The sequence below is a fragment of the Tarenaya hassleriana genome, unplaced genomic scaffold, assembly GCF_000463585.1.
Source record: "Tarenaya hassleriana unplaced genomic scaffold, ASM46358v1 Cleome20, whole genome shotgun sequence".
Taxonomy (NCBI): Eukaryota; Viridiplantae; Streptophyta; class Magnoliopsida; order Brassicales; family Cleomaceae; genus Tarenaya; species Tarenaya hassleriana.
In genome coordinates, this window is record NW_010965373.1 from 632,151 (window position 1) to 643,428 (window position 11,278).

Below are 11,278 nucleotides of genomic sequence, written 5' to 3' on the forward strand. Positions count from 1 at the left end.
CGTTTTTCCTGCTGATACTTCCCTCATCACCTTCAGAATAGGCTCGGAAACAGCCACGCTTTCTTCAACAGCCCTCCAGAAATCATTGTCTTCGATGATGCCCATACATGATACGCTCTGCGGTTTATTTGCGTCTGAACAGTTGGCAGAATATTCTGCACTGTTAAACATGTGCTTCAGCCTTGCCTTTTGCTTCATCATTGCCTGTAACGATAAAAAACTGGAGACAGGCCTCGTGATACCGCTCTTAATTATATCTTGACCACCTGTGAACTTCATCATCAGATCCAGCACTGAGCCATTATTGTATATAAATTTGGTCAGGATTTGTGCTTGAAGTATACATCGGTTCACCCAATCTAACTTGGAGAATTCTTCTAATATCATGTTCAAGCTCCGAGTTGCACAAGGAGACACAAAAATGCTTCCATAGTTTTGCGAGATATGATTCGAGATACCTGTGTAGTTGAAACTACTGTCGATTATGATTTGCACGACATGTTCTTGTCCGATATCTTGAATTACAGAATCAAACAAATCAGCTAGGCATTTCGTGTTCTTGAAGTATGAAGAAGCATCCAAAGACTTGTGAAAGAAGGTTCTTGACGGCGATGAGACAAAGAAGTTTATCAGTGCCCGGGATTTGTTATCAGTCCATGCCTCCGCCAGGATAGTACAGCCGGTGGTGTGCCACTCTTTCTCAATCTCTTTCAACTGTATGCCAACTTCGGACTTTACCCTGTCCAACCACACAGTCCTGAGAGATCCAGCAGAAGGGCCAACAAATCCGACACCGCATTTCGCAATTGCCTCGATCATTTGCTGATACGACGATGAGCGGGCCACGCCAAAGTCGATCTTGTTCTCAAAGAAGAAAAGAGCAATACTCCTCGCTGCAATCTCTTGATTGTTTGAACAAGATGGCAGCGGTTGAAGGATGGTCGGGAAAACTTTAGCAGCAGAAGAGACAGCATCTAAGGGAATTAGAGGCCTAGAAACAGGTAAATTCCCAGGTGAAGGTTTAAGTTCTGGGGTTTTCAGCTTTTTGGTGCTAGGCGATTCTCTAGCATCATCCTTGGCAGATAAAATAGCACGGACTCTATCAGTGACATCGTCCCTTACCTTGGTACAAGGATTCACTCCTTTACTCGGAAGTCGAGATAGATGATGCTTCAACCTGCTAATTCCGCCATTCAAGACTCTAGAACAGAACTTGCACCTCACCTTATTCCCGTCTAATTTATCTGCGAACTCCCAACACATGTCCTTCTCTCGAACCACTGTCAAGCAAAAGACGTTTGCAATTAGCGACATACTGCTGTCGTTTAGAAAGATCAACCAGCCATTGATGACTGTGGGAAAGAGCTACGATCTCAGCATCAATGGGGGAAAAAAGAAATGAGGGAAGAGAGAACTGAATTACTTGCTACAGATGTCGGAAATGATATCTGTCAGAAATTTTTTACCTGCCATAGAAATAATCAGCACAAGCCTCGTAAAATTTCCATCAGAAAAAGAAAAATCGCGATTCATGATTCGAGGAATCTATTCAAAATGTAAAAGAAGACCGAGAACATAAAAGCAGATTATGATTCTAAATTTCTCGTGTGGATTGCGGGGAACGGCGGACTCTTCACTTCATTTGAACGGCGGAGATCCGGAAAAGGAATGACTGTTTTCCGGTGAAAATTTTCTCGGCGGCCAAACATGGCGACAACGGAGCTCCTACTTTTAATATATATATATATATATATATATATATATATAGAGAGAGAGAGAGAGAGAGAGCGGAGAGGATGAGAAATCGCGAGAGATAAAAGAGGAGCTTACAGAGGGGAGGACGAGGACAGACTCGATTCTTCTCGCCGGACGGCTTTCTACGAGGTGAGATTTAATTTTTCGCGAGATTTTGGTGAAGCTCACGCTCCTTTGCCTTTGTGTATGCCCTTTTCTTCCCGATAATTTATATTTAGTTTTCTTTTCTTATTTTTTCTTCTGCGAGATATTGCCGAGACCGAGAGAGGTCCACTCGAGTCGAGAGCGGGGCACACGAGACGGCACCGTTTGAGCGTCTCTTCTGACGGCGTTACAGACCCAAATGTATTCATTAATATATATATATATATATATATGTATATGTGTATTATATGTTTAGAAGGCAGTACAAACTACAAAGAAAGCATTTTGAAATCAAGAATTACACATAATTATACACATGTATAAGAGAAATGAATTGACAAATTCAGAAAGAAAAAAAATATTGACGTAGCCTCGATAACATATCAATTTATTGACCAATATAATATATATATATAGAGAGAGACATATATCAATTCATTTTTCAACGAGTGATGAATTAGTGAAACTGTTTTCCAGAATTTATTTAATCCATGGAATGGGATTAGGACTGGACATTTAAATCCGTTACCACCTATTTGCAAATACCCGATCTTGCGGATAGAGATACTCACGATTACCCGTCTTTTTAATTATACATACATGTCTAACGGATATCCGGATATCCGAATATTGCGAGACAAACACAAAAATAATATTTCTATAAAAACTACGAAAATAAAAACGAAGACGGATATTTCAAAAAAAGTGTGAATAACGGAGCCGTGCCCACCGTAAATGGAATTGAATTGAGACTCATTTATAAAAGCCTATAACCAGGAGAGAAGCTGATTCTGATGTATCTCACAACAAACCAAAAGCATAAATGAGGAAGGGTAAACATTCGGATTCAAAGTGAAAAATAAAAATACAATAATAAATAAAAGTAAAAAAAACAAAAATATAAAAGGGGGATAATGAAAAGAATGGTGAAGGGCGGCGGTTAAAAGTCAAAATTAAAATCAGCGGTAGCTGCGGTAGGAAGGGCTGTACATGCTGCTCTCCGCGCACTTCACCAGATCCTTGGGCTGAGGCAACCTCGTTGCCAAACCTTTCATTACAACACGCATATATATATATATATGTGACCATATCATTTTATTTTTAAAATCGAATTTATCAATAACCAAAAATAAAAATAAATAACACCGAGGGTTGACTCGAGTCAACTCACCGAGTTCATAAGCCTTGGCGGCCACCTTGGCGGCGATGCGAGCAGAGATGTTTCTGATGTCCTTGAACGGAGGGTATATGGATCCTTTCACAAAATGCTCCTCCCTCAGCTGCTCTGCCAGCGCTTCCGCTGGCATTACCCATAACATTCAAACATCATCTTTCTCAATATATGCCAACAAAATCATATACATTCACCTGCTGGAGCTAACCGTAGGCAATTTCGTTAATAATCGAATAACCGAACCAAATAACATCTACCCATAACCGAATGGAACATGATATAAAAGTAAAGAAAAAATGAACTCAAATCGAATAAAAAAATAACCGAAAAAAACTGAAAAGCTCCTTTGAAAAATAATTACTTTTATCAACCCGAACCCATAAAAACCTAATGGTTATCGGTTTTTCAAAACCGAATATAACCAATTGAATCCGAACCGAAACCCAAAATGACCACTCCTATCTGGAGTTAGTTCCCTGCCATAAATGAATGTTTTTACTTACAGGCAGCCAGGAGCATGTCATCATGAACACGGATCGTCCCTGACATTATCAACCCGAGCCCTAGCCCCGGGAAGATGTACGCATTATTCGCCTGCCAACAACCACCACGACACAAAAAAAAAAGGTATGATCCATCAGTTGAAATTCTCTCATGCTTTTTCCATCATATTCTTTCAGTTTTTTTGCATAATCACCTGTCCCGGCACCAACATCTTTCCATTGTACTCTACCGGAGCAAATGGGCTCCCGGAAGCAAAGATCGCCCGTCCCTGTGTTTGAATCAAAAGGAATCAAAACCAACTTCTCTACGATTATCTGAGAGAACTACTAACAAAGGCAACACGTTTTTACCTGACTCCATGCATAGGCCTCTTCCGCGGTACATTCTGACTGGGAAGTTGGGTTTGAAAGTGAAAGAACAATGGGTTTCTGTATGCAGCAGAATATTTCAACTTTTGAGTTTTGTCTAATTATTTTCTTACTTTAGTATCGGCCAAAAGACAAACTCTACCTCATTCAGGTCTGCCATGGCTTCTATTACTTCTTGAGTGAATGTTCGGCCCACTCCTGACGTCCCGATCAGCACTGTTGGCCTGATTGCCTGTGAGGAAATGTTAAAGGGAGAACGCGTGTTGAGCATTGCAAAGAAAATGAGTCCTCCAATGATCTTTAGGCCCAATAATACGTCACGGGCCAAAATGTATCCTCACGAATACTATATATATTATACATATATCAGAGAGAGATTCATAACAATTAAATTCCCGTTACGTACAGCGGACGAATGCCATTTTGGTAAAAGGTGCAAGTCCAAGAAACCTAAGGCCCCCAAGCTACAATCTCCGACAGCAACTGCCCAAGTGTCCATGACTTCCAAATATGTCCCTTTTACTCCACCATCCATCATGATGCAGCTCACTGCCAAAAAAAATTGTGAGAAAATTCGACCAATTTCCATACCAATCCTACATCATTAATTTGCTACTGCGGGCCTTCGGCTACTAACCTTTCTTCTGCAATTGTTTTTGAATCTTCCCTTGGCAATTGGGTCACTACCCAGACCATGTTAAGGCGAACTCCGGCATGGAAAATGAATTCACAAGCCGAAGATGCCATGATCGCTGGCACCGAAAATGGCAGCGCTGAACTGCCGCGTGTTCAAGTCGCCCCCGTCGAGGGCAGATCCGAACCGATCGAGCCACTGGGTAGGGCTTGGATTTTCTGCCTCCTCCACCCACTCAGACGTCATGTCGATGTCTTCAAGTGCAATCGGGTCCATCTCCGATGACGCCATTTTCCCTAAATTGAGATTGTGATTCACGTACGCCAATCCGTTCAACATTTCTTTGTCAATCTTGTTCCGTCTCTCCCAGTGCATCTGCTGGAATGTGTTCCAATGGCGTTCCAGGTTGTAGCCACTGCAAACTTGACTCAGTATCCTGATGGCCACCCGTTGCAGCACGGGCGCTGAGTCACCAAACTGCTCCCACCACAGCCCTGCATTGTTTAACACAAACACACACTATTGTATTCAAAATTTCAAACCTCGAGAAATTTCCACAGTTTCAACAAATAATCAGCACCAGACAGTTAATCTGTAACTGTAATCGGCTCATATGACAACCAAGTACGGCTTTGGTTGACAGCTTCTGATATCATATGTTTCTTCGCTCTACAAGCTAGCTTCAGGGCTACTTTGTATCCACCGGAATATTTCAAACTTGCACACAAAATTATTCTGATTTTAGATAGATTGGCAGTACCTGGTGGCACTGTATCCCTTGCTTCCATCGCAAGGTTACAGCCGAACATTCCCTTTGCTCTCGTGAAGGTGAATATCTGAGTTGTGACATCACGACGTAGATCGCTAGTCGGAAGAAGTTTCTCCAACACCTTGAAAAAGCCTTCTTTCAATGAAGTGAGGAACTTTATCTCTGGGTTATACTGAATACTGGGGTTCAAAAACGCTGCTGCGGCATGAAGAGGCGAATGCAGATGATCAAACCACTGTGTATCAATGATACTGGAAAATATCTTATGCTTATTCTCATCCATGATGTAATAAGTGCGTATCGACTCCTTCGCCCTTGTCATCAACTCGTAAATAGTCCCTACAGCGATAGTACAGCCGGTGGTGTGCCACTATTTCTCAATCGAATATTCTGCACTGTTAAACATGTGCTTCAGCCTTGCCTTTTGCTTCATCATTGCCTGTAACGATAAAAAACTGGAGACAGGCCTCGTGATACCGCTCTTAATTATATCTTGACCACCTGTGAACTTCATCATCAGATCCAGCACTGAGCCATTATTGTATATAAATTTGGTCAGGATTTGTGCTTGAAGTATACATCGGTTCACCCAATCTAACTTGGAGAATTCTTCTAATATCATGTTCAAGCTCCGAGTTGCACAAGGAGACACAAAAATGCTTCCATAGTTTTGCGAGATATGATTCGAGATACCTGTGTAGTTGAAACTACTGTCGATTATGATTTGCACGACATGTTCTTGTCCGATATCTTGAATTACAGAATCAAACAAATCAGCTAGGCATTTCGTGTTCTTGAAGTATGAAGAAGCATCCAAAGACTTGTGAAAGAAGGTTCTTGACGGCGATGAGACAAAGAAGTTTATCAGTGCCCGGGATTTGTTATCAGTCCATGCCTCCGCCAGGATAGTACAGCCGGTGGTGTGCCACTCTTTCTCAATCTCTTTCAACTGTATGCCAACTTCGGACTTTACCCTGTCCAACCACACAGTCCTGAGAGATCCAGCAGAAGGGCCAACAAATCCGACACCGCATTTCGCAATTGCCTCGATCATTTGCTGATACGACGATGAGCGGGCCACGCCAAAGTCGATCTTGTTCTCAAAGAAGAAAAGAGCAATACTCCTCGCTGCAATCTCTTGATTGTTTGAACAAGATGGCAGCGGTTGAAGGATGGTCGGGAAAACTTTAGCAGCAGAAGAGACAGCATCTAAGGGAATTAGAGGCCTAGAAACAGGTAAATTCCCAGGTGAAGGTTTAAGTTCTGGGGTTTTCAGCTTTTTGGTGCTAGGCGATTCTCTAGCATCATCCTTGGCAGATAAAATAGCACGGACTCTATCAGTGACATCGTCCCTTACCTTGGTACAAGGATTCACTCCTTTACTCGGAAGTCGAGATAGATGATGCTTCAACCTGCTAATTCCGCCATTCAAGACTCTAGAACAGAACTTGCACCTCACCTTATTCCCGTCTAATTTATCTGCGAACTCCCAACACATGTCCTTCTCTCGAACCACTGTCAAACAAAAGACGTTTGCAATTAGCCACATACTGCTGTCGTTTAGAAAGATCAACCAGCCATTGATGACTGTGGGAAAGAGCTACGATCTCAGCATCAATGGGGGAAAAAAGAAATGAGGGAAGAGAGAACTGAATTACTTGCTACAGATGTCGGAAATGATATCTGTCAGAAATTTTTTACCTGCCATAGAAATAATCAGCACAAGCCTCGTAAAATTTCCATCAGAAAAAGAAAAATCGCGATTCATGATTCGAGGAATCTATTCAAAATGTAAAAGAAGACCGAGAACATAAAAGCAGATTATGATTCTAAATTTCTCGTGTGGATTGCGGGGAACGGCGGACTCTTCACTTCATTTGAACGGCGGAGATCCGGAAAAGGAATGACTGTTTTCCGGTGAAAATTTTCTCGGCGGCCAAACATGGCGACAACGGAGCTCCTACTTTTAATATATATATATATATATATATATATATATATAGAGAGAGAGAGAGAGAGAGAGCGGAGAGGATGAGAAATCGCGAGAGATAAAAGAGGAGCTTACAGAGGGGAGGACGAGGACAGACTCGATTCTTCTCGCCGGACGGCTTTCTACGAGGTGAGATTTAATTTTTCGCGAGATTTTGGTGAAGCTCACGCTCCTTTGCCTTTGTGTATGCCCTTTTCTTCCCGATAATTTATATTTAGTTTTCTTTTCTTATTTTTTCTTCTGCGAGATATTGCCGAGACCGAGAGAGGTCCACTCGAGTCGAGAGCGGGGCACACGAGACGGCACCGTTTGAGCGTCTCTTCTGACGGCGTTACAGACCCAAATGTATTCATTAATATATATATATATATATATATGTATATGTGTATTATATGTTTAGAAGGCAGTACAAACTACAAAGAAAGCATTTTGAAATCAAGAATTACACATAATTATACACATGTATAAGAGAAATGAATTGACAAATTCAGAAAGAAAAAAAATATTGACGTAGCCTCGATAACATATCAATTTATTGACCAATATAATATATATATATATATATAGAGACATATATCAATTCATTTTTCAACGAGTGATGAATTAGTGAAACTGTTTTCCAGAATTTATTTAATTCATGGGATGGGATTAGGGTTGGACATTTAAATCCGTTACCACCTATTTGCAAATACCCGATCTTGCGGATAGAGATACTCACGATTACCCGTCTTTTTAATTATACATACATGTCTAACGGATATCCGGATATCCGAATATTGCGAGACAAACACAAAAATAATATTTCTATAAAAACTACGAAAATAAAAACGAAGACGGATATTTCAAAAAAAGTGTGAATAACGGAGCCGTGCCCACTGTAAATGGAATTGAATTGAGACTCATTTATCAAAGCCTATAACCAGGAGAGAAGCTGATTCTGATGTATCTCACAAACCAAAAGCATAAATGAGGAAGGGTAAACATTCGGATTCAAAGTGAAAAATAAAAATACAATAATAAATAAAAGTAAAAAAAACAAAAATATAAAAGGGGGATAATGAAAAGAATGGTGAAGGGCGGCGGTTAAAAGTCAAAATTAAAATCAGCGGTAGCTGCGGTAGGAAGGGCTGTACATGCTGCTCTCCGCGCACTTCACCAGATCCTTGGGCTGAGGCAACCTCGTTGCCAAACCTTTCATTACAACACGCATATATATATATATATGTGACCATATCATTTTATTTTTAAAATCGAATTTATCAATAACCAAAAATAAAAATAAATAACACCGAGGGTTGACTCGAGTCAACTCACCGAGTTCATAAGCCTTGGCGGCCACCTTGGCGGCGATGCGAGCAGAGATGTTTCTGATGTCCTTGAACGGAGGGTATATGGATCCTTTCACAAAATGCTCCTCCCTCAGCTGCTCTGCCAGCGCTTCCGCTGGCATTACCCATAACATTCAAACATCATCTTTCTCAATATATGCCAACAAAATCATATACATTCACCTGCTGGAGCTAACCGTAGGCAATTTCGTTAATAATCGAATAACCGAACCAAATAACATCTACCCATAACCGAATGGAACATGATATAAAAGTAAAGAAAAAATGAACTCAAATCGAATAAAAAAATAACCGAAAAAAACTGAAAAGCTCCTTTGAAAAATAATTACTTTTATCAACCCGAACCCATAAAAACCTAATGGTTATCGGTTTTTCAAAACCGAATATAACCAATTGAATCCGAACCGAAACCCAAAATGACCACTCCTATCTGGAGTTAGTTCCCTGCCATAAATGAATGTTTTTACTTACAGGCAGCCAGGAGCATGTCATCATGAACACGGATCGTCCCTGACATTATCAACCCGAGCCCTAGCCCCGGGAAGATGTACGCATTATTCGCCTGCCAACAACCACCACGACACAAAAAAAAAAGGTATGATCCATCAGTTGAAATTCTCTCATGCTTTTTCCATCATATTCTTTCAGTTTTTTTGCATAATCACCTGTCCCGGCACCAACATCTTTCCATTGTACTCTACCGGAGCAAATGGGCTCCCGGAAGCAAAGATCGCCCGTCCCTGTGTTTGAATCAAAAGGAATCAAAACCAACTTCTCTACGATTATCTGAGAGAACTACTAACAAAGGCAACACGTTTTTATGTATAATGGTAAAGGAAAGGAAAGAAAACCTTGAAGCTTCCAAGGGCCTTCCATGGCCAGTCGGTGAGAATCCCTGGTCTGGACGCCATTTCCTTTAGAAAAAAAACAAACTTGCAACAATGATCTGAGAGGAGAGGAGCTGTTTGTTTCTTTCGTGTGAAGTATTGTTATATGCATATATATATATATATACTACGTAGTACATGTGAAGCACATCGTGGTGGGGCCAGTTTCCGTAAGTTTAGTATCGTACGCTTTCCCACATAAGCACTATTTTTGGCAGGGAGCCTACGAGCTGAGGCTTGAGCCTTAATGGCTCTTTCCATTTTTGGCTGTACCACTTTGAATACCATCTGACGAATTGGTGGTGCTCTCCCACCGGTCCCAACCGTTGGAATTCAATTTTAGGATACGTCTCACGGGCCTCACTTTTTAGCCCATTATAAAACATCTTTAGGCCCAATAATACGTCACGGGCCAAAATGTATCCTCACGAATACTATATATATTATACATATATCAGAGAGAGATTCATAACAATTAAATTCCCGTTACGTACAGCGGACGAATGCCATTTTGGTAAAAGGTGCAAGTCCAAGAAACCTAAGGCCCCCAAGCTACAATCTCCGACAGCAACTGCCCAAGTGTCCATGACTTCCAAATATGTCCCTTTTACTCCACCATCCATCATGATGCAGCTCACTGCCAAAAAAAATTGTGAGAAAATTCGACCAATTTCCATACCAATCCTACATCATTAATTTGCTACTGCGGGCCTTCGGCTACTAACCTTTCTTCTGCAATTGTTTTTGAATCTTCCCTTGGCAATTGGGTCACTACCCAGACCATGTTAAGGCGAACTCCGGCATGGAAAATGAATTCACAAGCCGAAGATGCCATGATCGCTGGCACCGAAAATGGCAGCGCTGAACTGCCGCGTGTTCAAGTCGCCCCCGTCGATGGCAGATCCGAACCGATCGAGCCACTGGGGAGGGCTTGGATTTTCTGCCTCCTCCACCCACTCAGACGTCATGTCGATGTCTTCAAGTGCAATCGGGTCCATCTCCGATGACGCCATTTTCCCTAAATTGAGATTGTGATTCACGTACGCCAATCCGTTCAACATTTCTTTGTCAATCTTGTTCCGTCTCTCCCAGTGCATCTGCTGGAATGTGTTCCAATGGCGTTCCAGGTTGTAGCCACTGCAAACTTGACTCAGTATCCTGATGGCCACCCGTTGCAGCACGGGCGCTGAGTCACCAAACTGCTCCCACCACAGCCCTGCATTGTTTAACACAAACACACACTATTGTATTCAAAATTTCAAACCTCGAGAAATTTCCACAGTTTCAACAAATAATCAGCATCAGACAGTTAATCTGTAACTGTACCTGGTGGCACTGTATCCCTTGCTTCCATCGCAAGGTTACAGCCGAACATTCCCTTTGCTCTCGTGAAGGTGAATATCTGAGTTGTGACATCACGACGTAGATCGCTAGTCGGAAGAAGTTTCTCCAACACCTTGAAAAAGCCTTCTTTCAATGAAGTGAGGAACTTTATCTCTGGGTTATACTGAATACTGGGGTTCAAAAACGCTGCTGCGGCATGAAGAGGCGAATGCAGATGATCAAACCACTGTGTATCAATGATACTGGAAAATATCTTATGCTTATTCTCATCCATGATGTAATAAGTGCGTATCGACTCCTTCGCCCTTGTCATCAACTCGTAAATAGTCCCTACAGCCGATTTTCCTGCTGATACTTCCC

General features: G+C 41.6%; 4 protein-coding genes across 5 annotated transcripts; all 4 read right to left on the reverse strand.

Annotated features, from left to right (window-relative positions):
• Window positions 1-6: 6 nt before the first annotated feature.
• LOC104813546 lies at window positions 7-1,768 on the reverse strand (the record flags this gene model as incomplete). Its single annotated transcript, XM_010541178.2, has 2 exons — window positions 1,424-1,768; window positions 7-1,280 (listed from the first exon to the last, which is right to left on the reverse strand). Coding segments are annotated over exons 1-2 (1,275 nt in total), but the record flags the coding sequence as incomplete, so codon positions are not given.
• A 951-nt stretch (window positions 1,769-2,719) lies between these two features.
• Window positions 2,720-4,198, reverse strand: LOC104813545 (NADP-dependent malic enzyme 4, chloroplastic-like). Its single transcript, XM_010541177.2, has 6 exons — window positions 4,088-4,198; window positions 3,928-4,005; window positions 3,771-3,845; window positions 3,577-3,667; window positions 3,071-3,199; window positions 2,720-2,947 (listed from the first exon to the last, which is right to left on the reverse strand). The coding sequence occupies exons 1-6, from the start codon at window positions 4,103-4,105 to the stop codon at window positions 2,859-2,861; spliced, it is 480 nt and encodes a 159-aa protein (XP_010539479.1). The 5' UTR covers window positions 4,106-4,198; the 3' UTR covers window positions 2,720-2,858.
• A 64-nt stretch (window positions 4,199-4,262) lies between these two features.
• Window positions 4,263-7,337, reverse strand: LOC104814013. The gene is made up of 5 exons (XM_010541860.2): window positions 7,007-7,337; window positions 5,745-6,863; window positions 5,340-5,687; window positions 4,583-5,073; window positions 4,263-4,494 (listed from the first exon to the last, which is right to left on the reverse strand). Coding segments are annotated over exons 1-4 (1,869 nt in total). The 5' UTR covers window positions 7,008-7,337; the 3' UTR covers window positions 4,263-4,494; window positions 4,583-4,672.
• Window positions 7,338-8,218: 881 nt separating this feature from the next.
• LOC104813544 (NADP-dependent malic enzyme 4, chloroplastic-like) lies at window positions 8,219-11,272 on the reverse strand. 2 transcript variants are annotated; one of them, XM_010541176.2, is made up of 8 exons: window positions 10,901-11,272; window positions 10,300-10,790; window positions 10,069-10,211; window positions 9,539-9,601; window positions 9,353-9,427; window positions 9,159-9,249; window positions 8,653-8,781; window positions 8,219-8,529 (listed from the first exon to the last, which is right to left on the reverse strand). In XM_010541176.2, the coding sequence occupies exons 3-8, from the start codon at window positions 10,198-10,200 to the stop codon at window positions 8,441-8,443; spliced, it is 579 nt and encodes a 192-aa protein (XP_010539478.1). In that variant the 5' UTR covers window positions 10,201-10,211; window positions 10,300-10,790; window positions 10,901-11,272; the 3' UTR covers window positions 8,219-8,440. The 2 variants fall into 2 exon arrangements, with proteins under 2 accessions (XP_010539478.1, XP_010539477.1); XM_010541175.1 differs by lacking the exons at window positions 8,219-8,529; window positions 8,653-8,781; window positions 9,159-9,249; ... (1 more) ...; window positions 9,539-9,601; window positions 10,069-10,211.
• Window positions 11,273-11,278: the final 6 nt, after the last annotated feature.

What these genes read in the sequence shown, in the direction of transcription:
- LOC104814013 (XM_010541860.2), bottom strand. An exon ending in GCTGAAGCACATGTTTAACA is followed by an intron (nt 5,688 to 5,744) that starts GTGCAGAATATT and finishes CTATCGCTGTAG; the next exon opens with GGACTATTTACGAGTTGATG. An exon ending in AAGGGATACAGTGCCACCAG is followed by an intron (nt 5,074 to 5,339) that starts GTACTGCCAATC and finishes TAAACAATGCAG; the next exon opens with GGCTGTGGTGGGAGCAGTTT.
- LOC104813545 (XM_010541177.2), bottom strand. An exon ending in AGGCCTATGCATGGAGTCAG is followed by an intron (nt 3,846 to 3,927) that starts GTAAAAACGTGT and finishes ATTCAAACACAG; the next exon opens with GGACGGGCGATCTTTGCTTC. An exon ending in TGACATGCTCCTGGCTGCCT is followed by an intron (nt 3,200 to 3,576) that starts GTAAGTAAAAAC and finishes GGGTAATGCCAG; the next exon opens with CGGAAGCGCTGGCAGAGCAG.
- LOC104813544 (XM_010541175.1), bottom strand. Translation starts at nt 11,231, where the DNA reads ATGACAAGGGCGAAGGAGTCGATACGCACTTATTACATCATGGATGAG. An exon ending in AAGGGATACAGTGCCACCAG is followed by an intron (nt 10,791 to 10,900) that starts GTACAGTTACAG and finishes TAAACAATGCAG; the next exon opens with GGCTGTGGTGGGAGCAGTTT.